The sequence below is a fragment of the Botryllus schlosseri genome, chromosome 9 (genome assembly GCF_051294905.1).
Source record: "Botryllus schlosseri isolate E-star chromosome 9, Bs_hap1, whole genome shotgun sequence".
Classification (NCBI taxonomy): Eukaryota; Metazoa; Chordata; class Ascidiacea; order Stolidobranchia; family Styelidae; genus Botryllus; species Botryllus schlosseri.
This window is the reverse complement of record NC_137244.1, coordinates 23,266,512-23,288,082: the sequence shown is the minus strand read 5'-3', so window position 1 is coordinate 23,288,082 and position 21,571 is coordinate 23,266,512. Positions and strand designations below refer to the sequence as shown.

Sequence of the window (21,571 nt, the reverse complement as noted above, 5' to 3'; positions counted from 1 at the left end):
CTAGTCTACAGTAGTTCTGGAAACCGCCTGTTGGCACTTTTAATTGAGTGACATCATCTGAGTTGTAGTAACAACTGACTTGAAGCTATTGAACTTTTTCTGTTTCAAAATCAGAGTGCCTTTGGCCTCTGGGAAACATCTTTGAGCTGAATCAAACCACCAAGCATAGTAGCTTACTATGACATATCAAAAATACGATTGTGTGTGTGCTGTGCATTCTTTGAAGGCATTATATATTCAGTAATTTCATTTTATCTACAAACATAGCATCAAAAGCCATCATTGCAATAATTCATCTCAGCAATCATGATTATTAATCATTAATCAGCAAGTCCATGATTCTTTACTGATCCCGGTTATATGATAAATCCATTCTTCATAATCTGTGACTTTTGTGTAAACTGCGGGTATTCCTTTCGTGGCACAAAGCTCCGGACCAAATGATGTCACTCCCGCAACATACCAACCGCAGTTTTTGCACCTCTGACAGGCAAGAGGTGACCCGCTATCTCCCTGAAGAGAGTTCAATATAATGACCATTGCTCATCAATTAAAAATTTAGTCAGAAGAGTCGTTTCGCTCTTCATATCATGTTTTGAATGCTATTCTACATACCGGTATTTGATTAAAAAAAAAATTCCATTACGCGTCACAAAAATTAGTGTCCTGGATACATCGCTGCTAGATACTGTTTTTCAACTTGAAGGTCATTTTTCTTTTTGTGGGGTTCGCGAATATTCCAACCTTTATTCTCAGTTATCAGACCCCCAAATATAGTGTCTGATTTTGTTTTTAGTAGTCGACTTACAAATTTAAAGGAGCATCATGGAACATTTTCAAATCGGAAAGAGCACCATTCATAGAGAACCGTCTCACAGAATTTTGTGAGATCAACAAATCAATTACCATTACAGGTTACTGTTAATTACTTTTTGTAACAGAACCGGCTAAGAAAAAATTGGAATCCTACCCCTCGACCATAAAAAGGTTAAGAACCACTGCTTCACGTTAGCAACCATGATAAAATGACATACCAAACAACTGTCTTTCGCGTTGACAAGATCTCCCGAGCAGACATACCCTCTTCTTGTTTTTAAAAATGGCAAATACTCAGCAAGAGAAGGGTTATTATATCCATGCACGCAAACGTCCGGATCGAAAACTCTTAGGTCTGCATTCTGGAGGATTTGCGTTATTTGATTCAATCCATTCACACCTGAAATGAGACATATATGAATTTACTGCTTGTTACAAGCATTTACTAAAACATGTACTCACTGACACCCCAACCCATTGTAATACAGGTCGAATCATACGGGGGTTCTTCACCATGTGGGAGACAGATTGGTCGAATGTAATTATTGAAAGCAACTGCACTCTTCAACTGTCGGTGAAATAATCAAGTTATCGGAAAGTCTTTGAAATTTCATCCATTCCCAGTTTCGAGTCAAATATAAAAGCTGTTTCAGATGAACGCGATTTTGAAAAGGAAATGGTCAGTTGCAAAATAGCCTACTTTTATTTATTTGGAGTGCTCATGTACCTGTATTCGAAAACGGTGTCAACAGATTTTGATGTCAAAATCATCACTGACAACATTACTGGAGTAAAATTTGTGAAATAGGGCTAATAAAAAAAACGCGTTTTCCATAAGATTCAGTCCTTTTTAGGCAATCCGACAATTTAATCATTAGTTCAGTAAAATTTGGAGAAAAAAAAGCCTAATTGAACGTTAGCACTCTGGAAGTACCACAGCCGTTCTACACAGCGTTGTCACCAAGCGACATGCTGAAACGCAGAGCTCACAAGCATTGTAAGAAAGTGAGTCACTAAAAAAATCGCTACTCGAGTCATTACAACCCTGGTTCTATACCTGCATTGGGAAAGCTTTTGTGCGAAATGGGCAAATAATAATGAGGGATACATTGTCATAAAGTAAATTTCAAAGTTCACCGTTTGTGTTTAGTAAGTGGGACTAGCTTGAACAGCTCCACGGCTACATGTTTTATTACCTCCAGAATACCGATGTCATGTTTTGGAAAAGAATAGGGTGGATAAACGAAGGAACGAGCCAAAGCATATGACTTTCCTTGTCTGTTCCTCAGATCCGCAAATCCAATCACAACAGTGAATGAATTAACATCATACTTCGTCCCATCATCCGTTCTGCAATAGATTAAAATATTCAGTTACAGTTTATGAAACATCGGCTTTGTCTCAATAACATCTTACTGCAAACAATGTGCCGCAGTCAAAATGTATTTTGAAGATAGAAGTGCCCCACCACAGTGTCCAAACGGTCCAGTGAGATAAACCTGTTGCAAAACCCAGAGACATAGAAATTCAGCCCTGAGAAGCGACGCAAAAATTATACCATCCATGGCCATTCACCATTGGCCGAGTTCATGCCACCAAGTACCCGGCGCTCATATTGATAGCTAGTTGATGACGATGTACCGCATAATGATGACGATGTTTTCAAACAGCACGAGTTATGAGGATTCTTGTACCTCTTTTCTTGATTGTGCGGACAAAACACTTTTCGGTTGCAAAGGAGTTCACGTATACTGATTATTAGCATCAGGAATCGATACAAATGCGCAAACATTACCATGCGGACAGCTCTTCAATTTACAATGGCGAGTACTGTATTCTCCCGAGCTTTCGAGTTTTTTCTGAATTCCGTCACCACACGTCCTTGAGCATGGTGAGTACGAAATTTCTGCAACCAGAGGGCTAGTAATTTACCAGAATTTTTAGTCTCAACGTAAGAAAATAATACATGGTTTTATTATTTTCATATGCCCAAGACACACATAACGAACAATGCTATACACAACACACAATGCGATGTTATGTAGGATGTAAAAATGACCTAGTATGGTCTATCAATCTATCCTTCCGCGAAAACTCCAAGTGACCGCACGGTCATGCTATGCGTTAAACAATGGGTTCTTGAAAATACAATAGGTAAGAGGTCTAAGTCCGGTCGGCCTTTTCAGGTTGGGACTTTACTACTGGAAGTATTTAGCGCTTGAATCGCGAGCGAGGACCACTCGACTAAATACCGTTATAATAATTGTATGTGCTATATTGGGGATCGAATCAAGGTTATTACAACAACCATCAAATAAAGGCTCATATACCATCTGGTTCGAGCCTGATGTATACATCCCGAATTCACATCTGGAATTGCCAATATGGGGAAGTTAATTCTATTGGGTTTTATTTTATTGCTTTGTATGATTATAGTAAATGAACTGAGGATATGGTGGAGATCTCTGCTCGCTCATCTTGAATTTAGCACTGCACCCAGTTATTAACTAAAACATAAATGCATTCCAAACATAGCAATCCATATAATATATATACCATTCATGCGAGGTTATGGTCACAGCACTAAACAGTATCATTCTTTATGATACGATGAAGAAATATTATGATGATTTAATTTTGTAACTCTCAAATGCATATAAATTAAGGTCATTATTTTGATCAAAAACTTCAAAGCGTCTTTAATGTACGAAGGGCTTTCACTCTTAAAAGTGGTGCAGTAACTCTTTCTTCAATTTCGACACGCTGTGCGCTGCGGGATAAACTACCTAGTCCGAAACATTTTGTGGAAAATAACCTGGGCTAGCGGGCAGGAAGTAATTTTACGGGAAATGGGCGATCCAGAAGAACGACCACTGCATTCATGGAATCATGTTGCAAACATTGTAGGCAAATATTTCGCGCGTATAGCCCGACGGAAAATTTTGAGATTTGAGAGATTTTGTCGAATGTTAATTTGCAATGAGAACTCAGGAATATATAGAACTGTTGTTTAACTATATAATCATAAATCCCTACTGCAACCTCAACCGCGACACCATTTTTCTTCAGCGCCCCCCCTGATCCCAGCCCCCCCTCATCATTTCCACCCCTTCAAAATCCAAATTGCCCCTTGGGGGGTGCTGGCGACAAGGTTGAGAAACACTGGAGTAGACAGTATAATACATACATACTCACACGCTCGGCGCGGCCAAATAACTTATTGACTGCTATCTCACTCTGTATTACGTGTGATATAGAATTTCACATAGCAGTACTTCATTACTTCGATGGGGGATGGATAGAAATCGTTCCAAAACACCTATACACATAGCTATAGTCTTGATTGACGAAGGTTGACGAGTTCATGATTGCATAATTTTTATTACTGCGCATGTGTTGCCAGCTTCTCACATAGGCTGTGAGTGGATTTAGGCGAAAATGCTGACCAAAATTTTTAGTAATCAGCATGCAAAATTGAGAGTTCGTTCGCGGAACATTTTAAAATCGAAATTTGGGTTTGCGACCATAAAAAATGTTGGGAGCCCCCGCAACAGAGCAAACATCATTCCTGACAAAAGGCAACTTTGCACAATTTGAACTCACCTGTAGAACAGGTCCTGAGCTGGCACCTGCTCGTTTGAACAGATTGACCGGAACATCCTCCAAAAACCGAACAGATTCTTATCCTCGTTCTAAAGCCTGGCCCGCACGGCTTACTGCAACCTCCCCAGTTTTCCCATAGCAGCCACACTGAAAGCGAAGTGCGTATGTTTTTTTCGACAATCTATTATATTACCATTAACAATTTGTAAACTTGTTCTGTACTCACATGACGACGGGCATGGTTTAGTGTTGCAAACCCGAGACTGCTTAGTTTCGCCCGTGCATTTTCCTTTTCGTTGGCATGGTCTCGTTCTTTCTTGTTTGCCACCTCCACATTTTTTGCTGCACGAGCTCCATGTTGTCCACTTATTCCATTTACCTAGAAGGTCTATTCAAACGTATTTGATCTCGTCGCCTCGATTATTCAAAATTTCATGCCGATGACGTCGTATTTGGTGATACAATTGTTGATATACATTGACCTTTTCAATTATGTACTACTTGCTTACCTCTGACGAGTGTCAGTCGAAAATATTCGGGTTTATTTCAATATGAATACATTATTCAATTGTATATTGAAGTTCTGTACCTCCAAGAAGCTTTTCAAACATTTTTGCTGTTGTTGCAAGTTTTAATTCAGAATATAATTGGTTCCATTGCACAAAGCTATTGCGCTCTTGGAATGTTGCAATCGCAATCAGCGGTTTTATTATTTTCATCCGCTCAAGACACACACGGTATGCAATGCAACAAAAAAGACACAATGAGATGTAATGGACAGACAGGGGGATGTGGAAACGACCAAGTACGGTCTCTGAAATTATCATCCACTTTGGCATAATGATCGATGTAACAGTGTTCGATTGTGTTCTTTCAAGTGCCTTGTTTCACGTTTTAACGATTAAGGCTATATATTTATTTTTCAACTTGGGATGAAACTCTAGTCAATCTGTTTACAACTGCAATTTTTACTAACACTAGCAAGAATCACCTTGACATATTGATCAGTACAAATATTATGAGGGGAATTATAGCATAGCTATGAACATCAAAGACTCATTAACAGTACTTTCACAAGGATTTGTTCCACAAGGCTTCGACTGTTTAAAAATGCCCTCACATTTTCCAGGTTTTGAGCAAGTACGATGCCGTGTAGAAGTACCGCCGCCACATGATTTGGTACAAGCTTTGTATTCACTCCAATTGTTCCATTTACCCACTGTGGCACCTAAAATAAAATAGTATTCTTCCACATGACCAGCCACTTCTTGTAATACGGCTTAGTGCACACTTTAGCTTGTCTTTTGACCTACTGCAGCAGAATTGATTGGAGCAGAGTAATACGGCTTAGTGCACACTTTAGCTAGTCATTTGACCTACTGCAACAGAATTGATCGGAGCAGACCACATGTGAGCAATGCGAAATCTCTGTGTCATATTCCACAATCAATCATACATTTAGATTGAGTAAACACTGGAAAGGCACTGATCCGGATATATATGTGATATTATTATCATCGCATGGGGAACAATAAATTTGCCTCAAGCAAACTTATGAGTGAGTGGAATTTCTTGAAAATTTACAATGATTGAGGACTTTTTGTAATTTTAACAATATAAGGTGATAAGAGAAAGTGTCCCAGCAACATACCTTTGCAACGATTTGTTCTACATCGCTTTGACTGTTTATCAGGGCCTTTGCAAGCTCCAGGTTTGGAGCAAGTTCTGGTGCGTATGGTTGTTCCTCCTCCACATGATTTTGAGCAAGGTTGATATTTGCCCCACTTGCCCCATCTGCCTAGTTTGGTGTCTAGCAAAACAACAACAAATAGGTTCCCGACGGTATGTATGTCATTGAAACTGTGATAGAAAGTGTTTTGACTTCAGATTCTCATCTATGCTAAGTTGTACTGTCTCGCTCCATTCTAGTGGTTCTTAAACAGGGGTCTACGGACCTCTTGGTGGTACTAAACACCTAAGTATGGAGTACGAGATGCAGTGTGCAATCATACGCTATTAAATAGCCTATATGATTTTGCAAATTAACATAAATTGGTATACTATTTGCCAGAATTCTTCAGGGGTGCCAAACGTACGGTCTGCGGGTCGCATCCGGCCCGCCATACGATTTTATCCGGCCTGCGAAGGCATTCTGAGTAGTTTGAAAAATGCTTTTATTATACAGCATATTTTTAACAAATGTTGAAATTTTTAGTAGGGATTACTTCCATCAAACAATCCCGCAAGACAGCAAATGTCGAGCATGGATAGGCCACATTAAAGCCATCCGACTGTGGCATTGTAGTATAACTCAATACAATCTTACAATGTTTTGAAATGATGAAAATAATGATAAAGTAAAATCTGTTTAATTGAGGGAAATGGATTTTTCCACAGTGATTTGTGCCAGCAAATATACATATCAAGTCTAGAGCAGCAAAATGATTTCATTGGAATTGCCTTGGAAGACAATTCCATACGTGCCAATGACTGCAACCTGTTAACTGTAAACAATTACTGGCAGATCGCATTTGTGTTGTTAATACTGCAATAAATGACATCATCAAATGTTGAAAACTTCATCTGAAAGAGGTTATGGAAAGTAAGACGCTCTATAAAAATATTTCTGATTCTCCAATGAATATACTTTCACTTACTGTGGGCCGTCGTAAAGTCGAAAGCAGTATCGTAGATAATATGAAGGAGTCCAAAGCATTGTTTTACCTTCAACCGGACATTTACGTGCACTGCAATACTTTTTTTGGCTCAGCCGTAGTTTACACGACCCTTTGAGGCATGTTCTTGTCCTTGACTGCGTTCCACGTCCACAGGTAACGGAACATTTTCCATATTTTGTCCATGACGAGTAGCCTTGACAGAGTGCGGTGTTTCAGTATTTAGATATTTAATACTCATCAATGTTCTATTTACTGGCAGAATTGAACAACTAAAAAGTTCTAATTGCCTACTTGGACTGATTTGAGCGAAATACCAGTAATCTGATTGTAATCTAATTTGTGAAATTCGTCAATGCTCTAATTTTGATTCTAATTTAATTTCTGGTTTTCCCGAACATGCTACAGGTAAACTGTATAGCGCGAAACGAGCGAAGCTTGGAGTGCAGATATTTGCGTTTCTCCAGCTTACGAAGATGAAATCTGATTTGATATGACCTGAACTTGATTATTGTTGTCTTTCTTTGTAATTCAGAATTAAATTCAATTTCAAAGTTTATGTGATTTCAGTAATTCTAATTCTAATCTGATTTTGAAAATCTAAAAATTATTTAGCTGTCTAACTCTGTTTACTGGTGCATTGCTTCACAGTTATACAATGTACATAATAGATTTGATATTATATCAGCATTTGGGGGATATGACAGTAAATTTACAGGAATTTGTTTTTTAATTTTAATCATGCTTCTAAGGTGACCGAGGTTCCATGGCCATTGGACATACTTTTTCCAGAACAAGCTTTTTGGTTGCATTTTCTCGAGTTGGATGATATTCCAGGGCAGCCTCCTTCGACAGAACACGTCCTGGTCCTGGTTTGTAAGCCACCACCACATTTCTTTGAACATTCACCAAACGTTGACCATTGACTCCACTTGGCGGTTGGCTTTCCATCTAAGAAATCACAATATTTAGTATAGAAAAATGGGCACTTCTTCGATGGCAGTCAGAGATCGAAAAGTGTTCACCATGACCGCCAATGAATGTTTTCCATGAACACGAACAAAAATTTATAAACGTCAAAATAAATTGTTTTTTTGTGCCTTTGGAGAGACGGATATTAGGGTTGGGGTGGGGGGAAAGGGAGATTGAAAGTGGCTTAGGGTCAAAGTTGGGGTTAGGGTATCCCAGATTAGGGTTGGGAGAGGCGGGGTATTAGGGCTGGGAGTTAGGGGATATTAGGGTTGGGGTTAGGGGATTGGAGGTGGGTTAGGGTCAAAGTTGGGGTAGGGTATCCAAAGATTAGGGTTGGGGAAAGGGGTATATTAGGGCTGTGGGAGAGGGGATATTAGGGTTGGGGAAAGGGAGATTGGAGGTGAGTTAAACCTCCGGTTAGGGGTAATCTAACCCCAACTTTGAACCTAACCCACCTCCAACCCCCCTTTCCCCCAACCCCAACCCTAATATCTCCATAACCCTAATCTTGGGATACCCTACCCCACCTCCAATCTCCCTCTTCCCTAACCCTAATATCCCCCCTCCCCAACCCTAATATCCCCCTTCCCTAACCCTAATATCCCCTACCCTAACCCTAATATCCTCCCTCCCGCAACCCCAATATCTCCCTAATCCCAAACCTAATTTCCCCCTCCCCCAACCCTAATATCGCCCCTCCCGTAACCCTAATATCCCCTAACCCCAACCCTAATATCCCCCTCCCACAACCCTAATACCCCCCTCCCGCAACCCTAATATCCCCCTAACCCCAACCCTGATATCCCCCCTCTCACAACCCTAATATCCCCCTCCCGCAACCCTAATATCCCCCCTAAACCCAACTTTGACCCTAACCCTTTCCAAACGCAAAAACAATATATTTTGACGTTTATAAATTTTTGATCGTGTTCATGGAAAACTTTCATTGGTGATCATGGTGAACACTTTTCGATCTCTGACTGCCATCGAAGAAGTGCCGAAAAATCTATTCAGCCTAACATAATCTACTTTTGTCAAATTTAATTGTTACTTTAGGAATCAATAATTTTTCGCTATTATGAATGACAGTCCCATTTTCGCTGTGATATCACGCGGTTATTCTCATTGATGAACATTTTTATGAATGATTGAGATATGCAAATAGTGTTTTATCAGGAAATGAACATATTACACAGTAACAGATGGTTTGCAATCATACAATAATACATGCAAAATAGCCGCAGTGAGCGAAAAACCAACTTACCTGTGCAAAACCCGCATGTCTTGTCGCAATTACCCAGCAAATTAGGACATTGGTTGAACTGCTTCTTTATCAGGCAATCGGCTTGCACATCCCTGCAACCTAAAAAAGGTTACAATCAAAATCACAATTCTTTAAATTTGCAAAACTAACTATAATTTATAGTGAGTGAATTACCTAAACCCTTCAGAGAAGAGGCTGTCCAGTTCCAACAGCCAACATATCTGGTGCATTTGCTGTCAGTAGCCACATTTTATCATGAAATGACTGACTAATTATCTGAAATATGCAGTATAACTGATCTGAGGTTAAAAATGCGTCAACTTCATTGTCCAATCAATCAATTTCATTCCTCTACTTGCTACAATACTTCTTGCTCGACTATTATTCTACGACAATACTTGTAGGCTATTTCAATTTATTCCCAGTGCTACCATTTGATATTGTAGCGGGTAGTTATGAGAATTAACAGTCATTGATATCTAGACTACTTATCAAACCCGGAGTCTCGATCCCTGTTTACAGCTAGTAGTATCTCAATCACAGGATATAGTATTACAGTAATACGACTGTAATTTGCATGCTGTTATGAGTTGCATGGAAAACCAGGTTACGAATACTGGAAGTATTTTTAGCCTACCTAAGAAGCAAATTATTCTACTGGTATACCTGGATACTACCTGAATGTATCTGCTATATTAGCATCGTCTGCTAGTTGACAACCTCTGCGTGAGCCGAGATAACAGAAAATACGTACCAGTGCTTGTAACAGCACTTGTTGCACAATATCCACAAGTTTTCCGGCATACAATTTGTAAAGATGGACATTGATTGTATACTTTTCTCTGTGAGCAATCAGTCCACAAATCAGCGCAACCTAAAATTAGAGGTTTTATATTCAATCATCATGTGATCACTGGGGCAATGTTTTTTAACATGTCAAAATTTTGTCAAAATTGTAGCGTTGGGTCAAATAATTGTTAAAATTGTTTACGAAGTCTAAATTTTCTCGCTATCTGCATTTCGTTTGCATTGTGGATGTTTGCATAGTCGGTGAACTTATCATTTGACATTTTATCGCTTGTAACCTACTTTTTAGGCCTGTCGTTTTAGACGGCCCATTGTCTGCTCATTGTAAATCATAAACGGTCAAATGAAGCAAATAGGTTAACATGGTGTTATGCTCAACGTAACACAATATCCTAAGCCTAACTGAAGCAAGACTGCGTGGGCATTGGTTCTCATATCAAGAAGCGCATCTCAGTGGTTTTCCAGGGTTGAAATGACTCGAGTCGCAATTTTTTGGTGACTCGACTTGACTCGTGTCATTATTTTAAAATACAAAAATTACTTGATTTGACTCGAGACTCGGACGTCTAAGACAGGCATCGCAACTTTGGACAGTAGTCAAGTTAACACATTATTGGTATTTCGTCTATCAGTACTGGTAGTTGAAAAAAAGAGCCAGAAACTGTCAGGATTGAGGAAAAATAGTATACTTTGAATGCGAGGTATTCGATATCAGCCAAGCAGTGATATAAAAAATGGATTGAACATGACTGAGCTCGAAACTGAGCATTGATCACCATGACTTGGACTCGGATTTGAGTCACCACGCTATGAATCAGACTCGACCCTCTGCTCCGCGACTTGGACCTGACTCGGTGATGAATTGAAAATGACTGGTTGACTCGAGTGAAAACTATAAATTGGGATTGACTTGTGACCTAGTTACAGCACTGTAGTTCCCAAACTTAAAAAAAATTTGCTTACAATTTTTTGAATGGCTTACGATTTCTTTGAAAATCAACACAAATGCACACAAAACAACTCATTGGTTCATGAGGTATCAATATTAAGGGCGAATCTTCTTCTTTGCAACCAGCAGTGCTGTGTTTAGGTATGTTTTGGACTATACAACTCCGATATGGTGAATCACCAGATTGTGTGGAGCAGGGGTTCCCAAACTAGGGTTTGTTTGCCTATTCTCTAGGGTCGGGAGACAAAAATTAAATACCAATGACGTCATTTGAAAGCGCCACTTGCTATAACTTGAGGTTGGTGTCTTGGCATCACTATGAAGAACAATGTGTCGGGAGCATAATAAAAATTAATAAGATGGTAATTTCTCCTTCCAAGAAAACTACAAGTTAACGATTGTGTTATGTGTTAAAGATATAATACATACACACACGCATGGTGCGGCAGAATAACTTATAGATTGGTATCATTACTTCATGTGACGTAGTATTTCACGTATAGCAGTACATGAATAATACTTTGATTGGATATAGATCGCAATCATTCCAAAAGACCTATATACGTTTCTATAGTCCTTAATGAACTTCTTAATTTTGATAATTTCCATTACTGCGCACATGGTCGCCAGCTTTGCACAAGGGTAGTATCCAGAATGTAAAATTGAGAGGTGGGGTCGAGCAACATTTTGAAATCGAAATTTGGGGTTGCGACTAAAAAAAGTTTGGGAACTCCGGATGTAGAGACAATGTACCTATTAGACACAGGTGTGATCGACTAGTTGACCTCCAAGGTTGTATCAATCATTGTTGCCGTCTGTTTGTTTTTTATTTCGGTTGAATGAAAATAAAGTCCCTCTATCTCACGCTTTCAAACGATTCAAATTCACATCCTGCCGAGAAAACGATGGTCTTGGGCACTCCATTGGATGACTTCGCCCCCAGCCTCTCTTTCCTATGCTGGTAATTGATATGCAGTATGCACTCTTTTCCTCGCAAATTATAATGTAATTCCCCAACAACCCATATCGCTAATGATGAATGCAATACTTATCTCATCATTTCTATTGGCTCACTATACCCATCGAAATTAAGAGTATTCATATTATAAAAAATATTGTGTGCCCCTCTCTTCTTGCAAGGCAAAGCGGAAATATTTTTAAAGTCAATGAATCAATTTTGCCAACATTATTGTGTATATGCTTGATACTCTCTCAGACTACGTCATCAGATTTAACGATAAAGCTGTTAAAAATTTCCTGAAAATAATTATACACATCAGGCCTATGTTCATGCCACCTGAGATCTACCACTAAAAGAATGTGACACCTCCCCAAATCTACGTTTTGAAGCTATTTGAATACTTTGAGTCTTCCAAAATCCTACTTCTACCTGAAATAGTTTAGTTTTATCCTGGAAATCACCACTTCTACATGAAATGCTCACTACTTTGACGACATCTGGCTTTACGATACAGGAACTTGACGCATGCTGCTAAATAGAAAAGTTGACAGCACGGAAATTTGTGGATTTCATTTTTGTCTTTTGTAGAGTTGTGAAAAATCGAGTACCATTGCGATTCAATTCTGAATTAAGTATTGCACTTCCAGTCGAGTAGCCTATTCGAGTATAAGTCATTATGATGTCACAACAGTGTGATTGGTGTGAGAAGCTCAAATATGTAGCCTACTTTTTATGCGACCACAAAGAATATAATGTCACTTCTACATCACAACCAAGATAAGTGGGAATTTTTTTGACCAAACCCTTTTCATTGCACTTTGCGGATGATCATGATTACGGCTTCATGGAATGTCATTTCACTAACGTGCGGTGGAAAGGAACTTCTAATTCCAGTACTCAAAAAAATGATCTCTCACTACTCATCTCGAATCCTTAGAATTGATAATTGAGTCGATTACTAGGATAATTGTTCCTAACCCAAGTCTTTAGGCACTGCCATATGAGGATGTTTATATAGAGTCCTCAGTATTATTTTACTGAAAGGACCCACTACTTGTAATCAGCGTTTAATACTTACCAGCACTTGGACATCGTTCACAAGTTTTTAAACAGTTCTCCCACAAAGGTGTTCTTGCACATAGACCTAATTGCTTTCGAAGTGCGCAATTGGATGCTTTGTCAATACAGTCTGAACGAAATGTTTCAATTATAGGCAGAGGTGGTCAGTAACGAAGTACTTCTACTTTTTGGAAGTACTCAAGTAGTTTTGCTCTACTTCTGGTACTTACTCAAGTAGATCTGATTTTCTCTACTTCTACTTCTACTTCGTAATATTTTGTGATCTACTTACTTACTTTTCGCTATTTTCAGTTTGTCAAGTAGAAGTAGTTTAATCCCCAATACGAAGGATAGCTTGAGGAATTTCGGGGCTGTTTTCACGGAGTACCGACATTTAATATTCATAAAAGTCAAGTGAAGCCCAGAAATTTTGTTGCGCTTTGCGCACAGTAGTTATGGAATGACAAATATGTTTTCACGAAAGTATCAGTGAATATAATTTAGGTACCGAATTGCCTATGGTTCCGCTCACACCGCATTGTCGCCCATATCAAATATTTCATCACAGTTAACATGGCCCACCATAACGTTCGAAACCACCGTTTTGCAATCTAGCAATTTCATATCCTATCGTTATCTAGCAGCCCGTAAAGTGTCCTGCTAATCTGGAAAATCCGGCTTTTTGCAACGTTTTAGCAGATCACCTTTGAAGTTTTAAGGACAAAAGACATGCAATATATTTTCCGCCTTTTAGAAGTGGTGTTTGTTTTTTCACTTTCAATTCCTAGTGTGATATTCGGAGTATCATACTTTGGGTTCTAATTAGGTCTTTTGTCCGCAGAAGATACATGTTTAAGTATAAAAGCAAGTGTAGTAATGCCTCTATCAAGACTGTTTTCAAAACTACTTACTTACTTGAGTAGATTTAAAGTCAGTCAATTCTACTTCGAGTATTTTTAGGTGGCTTATGGAGGAAGTACTTCTACTCGTACTTGAGTAGATTTTTTCGTCGCTACTTCTACTTCTACTTGAGTAGCTTTCTTGACTACTTTGACCACCTCTGATTATAGGTTCACAAAGTTTCGATTAAAGTATATGTCAATTATTTGTAAGTGAAGCATTTGTAATTATGACTTCAACTATACATAATTCACAGCTATTATAAGTAAATCATAGCCATAGAGAATTCTCTAATCCTAAATATTTTCTCCTAACATACCAACCTTGAGAATATACCCACTGGCAAAGTAACAGGATCTCAAAGTGTACTGGTAGAGTGAGTCGTAATAGCATCTTTGCAGGAACTACTGACAGAAAAATATGATTGCATTTTATAAATCATGTCAAAGGAGTGTGGTTAGCAACCAAGTTTTATATGGCACAAATTAATAATGTAGTCTATAAAACAGCTTCTCATGTGAATGTGACAAAACAATGAAAATTTAGGAAGTTGTCCATTATTTGTTAGAAGTGCGATAAACAAGGATGCAATCTGAAATGGCCAGTGAACAAGTAATGCAGAAATTCACATCTCTTAAACGTTCTTCATCTTTCAACCATTAGGAAAGTACTATTACATTTTTCAAGCACTCGGTCATATCAATCATTTACTTTCCTAAATAGTTTTCAAATCCCAAATACTAGATTTTAAAAATGTGATGCATAATTGTATAAAATAAATATTATCGATTGACTCTTATAATTATGAAAATGAGTTTAGAGGTATAGACTATTCATTGCACTCCTAACATCTTCATCAGAGATGGAAATGGGAATTGAAATGTCACAAGTTATTAAATTTAGGTACTATTGAGTATTTGAGATGCATCATCCATAGCCCCTTAGTTCAGTTAGCATTACTCACTATATAGCAATTTGACTAGAGTGGCATAACTGTACTGATTAGACTGCCACATTCTGATTATATCACAGGTTACTGCACAATTGCAGAAAAGTCAACACCTCATCTAGACTATGATCACTGAAGTAACAAGCTTCTATCTTTTGATAACCAAACAACTCAATTTATTATATTTCTAATCTTCCTTATCAGATTTCTATCTGAGTGTGGACATCTCCTATTTTTGTTACCATAATATGAAAGTGACGTTTTTCAAATGGCCAAGCACGGATATAAATGAAGTCTTATAATATTTATCCACTTCATCTATGCAGGGGAATATAGGCTTGACATTCGTACCTCCTTACATATGTGACAAGATGCTAGAGATATATTATAATCCTTCCAAAGCAGTGCTCATACTTCCCCAGAGAAACATAATTGTAACTCCTAAAGTATCAAAATACATACCCCCAGGCAGTCAACCACAAAAGGGTTCAACGCATAATAAACACAAATTTAAATTTCTTATCGTATTGGCCTTAGGCTCAGCATGCAATGTATTTACGGTTTTGTAATCTTTGGATTATTATACCTGCTGCTTTTAGCATGGTGTGGATTCAACATGTTACAATTCGAGGTTGCATAAGTTGTAAAAGTATCAATATTTGGCATTCATAGGGAGAACAGTCAGCTTCCTTCGTTTTCCTCGTGTGCATGAGTGCAACACTTACCAAGCAAACAAGAGGCAGGGCATTTACCTGCCACCATCTCTACTAGGAACTGCTACACCTCCTCCACTGCATCGCTCTTCTTACACCATCTGTATAAAGAAGATGAGAGAGAGACCTAATGAAGAATGAATACAAGGAAGAGAATGGTAAGAGCGAGCAAAGCGTAAAAAAAGAAAGAAAGATGAAAGATCAACATCTGGCAACAACACTACAAATACTAATAGGCCGAGGTGGCTGTTAGATTGAAAGACGGAACTTAAGGGATGTCAAACTTAATTTGGGTTGTGAGTTGGATTGAAACCTTTTGATCGCTTGCAGGCAGGACCAGACAAATGATGCCAAAATGCATCCTCCAATTCCATACCTTTGTTTTTCAGTGGAATGCTTCATTATCGAGACTATACATAATATGTGATATTTCAGATAATACGGCTCTATTCCAGTGTTGGGATGACTCTAGTCATGACTTGACCTGAGTCCCCTTTTTCGCATGACTTCACTTGAGTCACTTTTCAACAGGGTTGTAAGGACTCGAGTCCGATTCAAGTCCCAATTTTCGGATGACTCAACTTGACTCGAGTCATTTTCGTATTTTGAGAAAAGATGACTCGACTCGATTCAATCTATGGATTTACTCGACTTGGACTCAAGTTATTGCCCATGACTCGAACTAAGTCATATGACTCGAGACTCAGATGGCCAAGACCGACGTTTCAATGTAATATCGAAGAATAGTAATTTACGACACTATTGGGATTTCGTCTATTGGTACTGGTACTTGAAAATGCGACCAGAAACTGCTAAAAGTGAGGAAAATTAGTGTATCATTAATGTGAACCATTCGATATCACCAAACAGAGTTTTACAAGTATGTTTAACAATACTTTAACTGGAGACTGAGCAGTCATGACAATGACTTGGACTCGAGTCATAATACCATGACTCGACCCTCTGCTTGCTGACTTGGACTCGAACTTGACTCGGTGGTGAATTGAAAATGACTCGACTTGACTCGAGTCAAAAGTATAAAAGTGAGATGGACTTGTAACTTGGTTACAACCCTGCTTTGCAAAAATGACTCGACTTGACATTTCCGAAATGTGGATTGAGTCGTGACTAGGAGCAAAATTTACGTGTCAACTTCAAGTCCTCACAAGTAATCGATGTCGACTAAATCACAATATCTTGCATATGTTCGAATTGTTCTCAATGTGCTGGTGTGACCTGTAAGAGCGACAAATTTCATTCATTCAATGATTTTACGTTTTAAGGCTGCTGCACACTGGCCCTCGCGACACGATAAAATGAGAGAATCGCTCCTGTCTGTGACAAAACCATGCACACCACGTCGCCAGACTACGCAACAAAGCGTCGGCGAGCGGGCTGCGCAACTCGCCGACAAAGTTGAAAAATTCCAACTTTGTCGCGAGTTGCGGGCTCAGTAGCAGTAGAAAATAAACACGCGCTCTTATTTCGGCGGTGCTGTTGCAATCTTTTCTAATCGTTCAACTTCCTAATTTAACATTCTCGTGTACCAGATGCGTAATTTATCTTGGGTTACACGGTGAAGGCTGTGCGGGAGTGACTCATGGCGCTGTACGATATTCAACCTCAAGTTGATAACTTGAAGATGGATGAACGAAATGAAGATATATTTGACAATTAAATCACTATATGTTCACAATACAAGATGAATAACAGAGAACATCACCGCTAGCCCGCCAATGCCACTGACATGCTTGACATTACGAAAGTACCGGTAGGCCTAGAAAATTAGGCCTATATATCATACAGATGAAATCTGATTGATGGACTATGTCAGGGTGTTTCAACGATTAGACACCTTGTTTATATTCTTTGTATCTTGGGAACTGTATACTGTGCATCTGCGTCTTGAATTGGAATAATAAACTGAGTTTTCGACTTTGAGAATATCATAGTGGCATTATGGTGTATCAAAATTCGGAGCATCAGCAAAATGCTATCAGTACATGTTCCCATATAAAACACATATGTGTAGGAAGTATCTTGATGTGTTCTTCAATAGTAATAACCAAGAACCTATACTGTTACAAAATCATTAAGTTGGTGCAGAACAGATAGGCCAACGTTACGACTCGGTGTCCCAGTGTCCAGCAGAACGCAACTACCGCGATCGTGAGCGCAACATGATCGGGGAATTACCTGTTTTAGTCGTGTCGCAAAGCCAGTGTGCAGCAGCCTTTACTGAACCTCCATCGTTTTATCACAAATAGATTGACCGCAAACGAAATGATTGGAGTTCGCAGCATACGTTATTGTTAACTAGTAGGAAAGTAATATAAAAGCCAAGTATCCATCTCTGTTATATAGAATGGTGATTGGTGCCCGGTACTCACCTTGACCAAACCTCTTGTGTGATTTGAATTGAATTCTAATATAGTTTAGATTACTCGCCAACTCGCTTAAATTGTATCCAAGTAGGGTAGTACAGAATATCAATTCGTTCAACTATATGAGGTTTTGTATTCTATTCTCTATTGTGGCGGATAATTATAGACTGAGGGTATACAACAGTTACTTACGTAGTTTGACAGTTCAACGCATGCGAGGTCTACACAGCGCCTTTTTGCATATATATTTAACTCTTTATTCGTTTCTCGATTTAAAATAAATGGCGACTCAATCTGTATTTCAAACAGCTAAAAGAATGCAATGACTTAATCATGCCTCACATTTCAAAGAGACAACTTGACTTGACTTGACTACAGTCACCTTCAAAAATTGATTGACTTGACTCAAAATGTGCAATGTCTCGAGATGACGTGTGACTCGAAGGTAGTGACTAGATACCGACACTGCTCCGTTCTAGAAATACCTTTATTCACAAGCAATGTAATTGGAAGAAACACAATGATTGATTGAATAATTTTAAAAACCGCTAACACGTACACTCTAACTATGTAAAGAAGAGTGAGTACTGAGTAGGTATGGGCCATCAAATCTTGCCATGCTGTAACTTGCCCAAACTTGGTCCAATATTCTAATATTTCGGGACAGACTAGTTATATGGCTAACTATTGCAGATAGAATTCAGCTAAAATACACATGTATTTGGAGGTGACATCAAATTTTGTAACAATACATCATTTTTGAAAGTAAAAAATAGGGTAGAGTAGGAGGTATGAGCCAGGGGGTGATGAGGCATGGGCCGTTGTCTGTGTTGAATCAATAAATGCCATTCATTATCCTGAAAAATCTTAACTCTTGTCGTATTTTCATCTGAACAAGTTAAACATAGTGTACGATGCAATAAGACAAAATGCGATATAATGAACAGATAAGGGGATATCGAACGACACGCAGTTGCAATCTTTTTAGACTGACATCCACCTCGGCCTAGATTGCCCGACATCACAGTTATTTTCGATGTTGATTTTTTTGAAGCCGCTGCTCTTTCTAGTTCTTTCCGTCCCTTGTGAGTGCTTTCTTTCGTCGGGTCTTTTTCTGGGCTCTGGGACGGCGGGGCAAGAGGAGCCCAGATAAGCCTCCGACGGGAATCTAACCGGGGCCACCCGATTAGTGGGCGCTTATCGTCACCCCTACGCTATCTCCCCCGCTTCTCTAGCTGGCCAATGAAATGAACATGACGGACCGTGACGATGCAGGAATTTGATTTTGGCGTCACAATGCTCCTCATTCACATCTAACACCATTCCAATCCACCATTTCCTATCATTTAGGCATGCGGCATAGCTGAGAGGTGTTGGCCTTATTTATGAATTGCAGCTTGTGCCGAAGGTATAGTATGTATCAAATCAAAATGCTCCTGACATGATACTCTTTTCATGGCAATTTTTTTTTATCTACGATGGGAACAAAATGGTAAAAGTTGCGAGTTCCCGGTATTGCTTTATCAGCTTCCTGGAAACGACTTGACATTGCAGAACGAATGGGTGTCATACTTTGTTTGGAAATGAAAATAAAATCAAGGTCAGCAATGTTTTTCGGACAAAAATCGTATAATTGGGGTGGTGTTAAGATCAAATCAGCCCCTGCAACCCTTTGAATTGATACACGAGAAGCTATTCTTTCAACTGTTCCACCAATACCATCACCGGGAGACTTGCCATGACTTGTTGCAAAAATCACCCATTCTGCATTAATGCCGAATTCGGTTGCATGATAGGAAAGATTCAGGAAATTCTTCTGGTTCATCTAGCTATGACACTCAAAATAAGTTACGGTATTTACCTGTTAAAATTAGGACAATAAAGTCACTCGCTTTCTAAAATTTGACTAGTTACTCAGCCACAACTATACTGTAATTCCCAGGATCAGTTAACTCCATTCAGCCACCTTCAAAAATGGATGCATTGTGACATCACAATGAACAATGACTTGAAAGTTTGAAGTTATTTTTATTGTAATCCAATCATTATTTTGAAGTTTTTTTTACTGGCGTAGTTGTAAATTATTGCGTTGAATCAATATTAAATTAAAGAGAATATAGCCAAGATAACTACTTCAGAATTTGGGTTTCTTAAATGTTTCCCCCTTTTTATTTATGGGAGTTTAAACTTTCGGTACCAAAACAAACAGTGGGAGTCTCAGGTGACATTTTTTTATATGATAACATACTCTGAAATGTTTGGGCCATCAATTTAAGAATTCGTGGAGACCAGTAGTATCATGTCTCCAAATTTCAGTCACATTGACGGCTTTTTACCTTCAAAATTATGACATTGAAGAAATAATTGACAGTGTTCAATGAAACGTGACAAGGAAAATGTGCAAACTTTGATGCCTCATAACTTGTGCTTTTTGAGAATTTGAAAAAAAAAATGGATTTGACATATCTAAAGCTTCATCAACCAGTGTGCTAAATTTCATATAAATTATCCAAACTTGGTGCAATAGTGCAACCCCCTAGTTTATTTGGCGTGGAATAACCCGGCAGTCATCCGGCAGACAGTGGCTAACTTCAGAGAGGTCGGTGTATAGAGGCATACACAGCTAGCATAAGATATTCTCACAATGATAGTTTTTCTCTCAGGAAACGGATTGGTACCGGTAGTACAAGGCTTATTTCCAACCGAAAACGAGATTTCTTCCGAACCCAAACGAACACACGATACGGTGTAGACATGCTCCTTTCCAGATACCTTCGAAGCAAACTTGACATTATCACCTTTTCCTTCATCAGCACACATTACACAAGCACAACAACAAACTTCATTCGATAGCCTACATTTTATTATGACGTCATAAGATTGTACTTTTGATTTTTTGTTTGTTTTTTGTTATGGCTCTTTTGAAGTTAAGATTTTAGATATGCGACTCGCTCATGAACCAGATCTGCCCACCCCTGAGATATAATATTTGGTTCTTCTCTAACAAATATCAAAATTTTTAATGACAGGCTTCTCACGAATTTTAACGCGCGGGATAACCCTAAGCCGGCACGATTTCCTTGTAGCGAATTCGGCTAGCACCACTCAATCATTTTATTGGAATTTACATCAGATCAAAACACAAATTTGAGATGATGATGAAAAGATAGGAGGGTGTCGAGACGACCGGAGTGGTCTTTTAATTAGACACCCTGTTTTAGAGCATGTAGATGGATGGAATGAAATTAAAGGGGAAAACATAAAAGGACTAGCGATAAAAATGAAAACAGTATGGCATGTGTTGGTTCGGGACTCGGTAGGCGAGGTTGACATGACTAGCCTTGGCATTCATTCAGTAGGTAGGCCTAAAGTTTGTACTTCTACTTGAATGGGAACATGCTACACGGCTGTCGAATATCCGGCGACATACTGTTCCATATCTGAGTTCCGACATACTTTATAGAGCCATAGATTTATAATTATTTCGGTTGACTACTTAATCCTAAATTTTCATGTTTA

General features: G+C 38.8%; 1 protein-coding gene across 8 annotated transcripts; it reads right to left on the bottom strand.

Moving 5' to 3' along the window:
- LOC145445977 (uncharacterized) lies at nucleotides 1–20,877 on the bottom strand. Of its 8 annotated transcripts, none has more exons than XM_080324150.1 (19): nucleotides 18,059–20,107; nucleotides 15,681–15,769; nucleotides 14,330–14,413; nucleotides 13,126–13,236; nucleotides 10,085–10,204; nucleotides 9,331–9,429; nucleotides 7,878–8,045; nucleotides 7,144–7,290; nucleotides 6,071–6,229; nucleotides 5,489–5,647; nucleotides 4,631–4,807; nucleotides 4,420–4,566; nucleotides 2,612–2,722; nucleotides 2,375–2,538; nucleotides 2,233–2,315; nucleotides 2,013–2,166; nucleotides 1,279–1,384; nucleotides 1,035–1,216; nucleotides 1–513 (listed from the first exon to the last, which is right to left on the bottom strand). In XM_080324150.1, exons 2-19 carry the CDS (start codon nucleotides 15,715–15,717, stop codon nucleotides 325–327), a joined length of 2,397 nt encoding a protein of 798 aa, XP_080180276.1. In that variant the 5' UTR covers nucleotides 15,718–15,769; nucleotides 18,059–20,107; the 3' UTR covers nucleotides 1–324. The 8 variants fall into 8 exon arrangements, with proteins under 8 accessions (XP_080180276.1, XP_080180278.1, XP_080180277.1 ...); XM_080324152.1 differs by having other exon boundaries at nucleotides 4,631–4,798; XM_080324151.1 differs by having other exon boundaries at nucleotides 14,330–14,410.
- Nucleotides 20,878–21,571: the final 694 nt, after the last annotated feature.

Bases quoted from the DNA above. Each gene is read 5' to 3' on its own strand.
- LOC145445977 (XM_080324150.1), bottom strand. From the start codon at position 15,717: ATGGTGGCAGGTAAATGCCCTGCCTCTTGTTTGCTTG. The intron at 2,723-4,419 runs GTGAGTTCAAAT...CTCTGGTTGCAG, and splicing joins GCTCAGGACCTGTTCTACAG to AAATTTCGTACTCACCATGC. The intron at 514-1,034 runs GTATGTCATTTT...AACTCTCTTCAG, and splicing joins ACGCGAAAGACAGTTGTTTG to GGAGATAGCGGGTCACCTCT.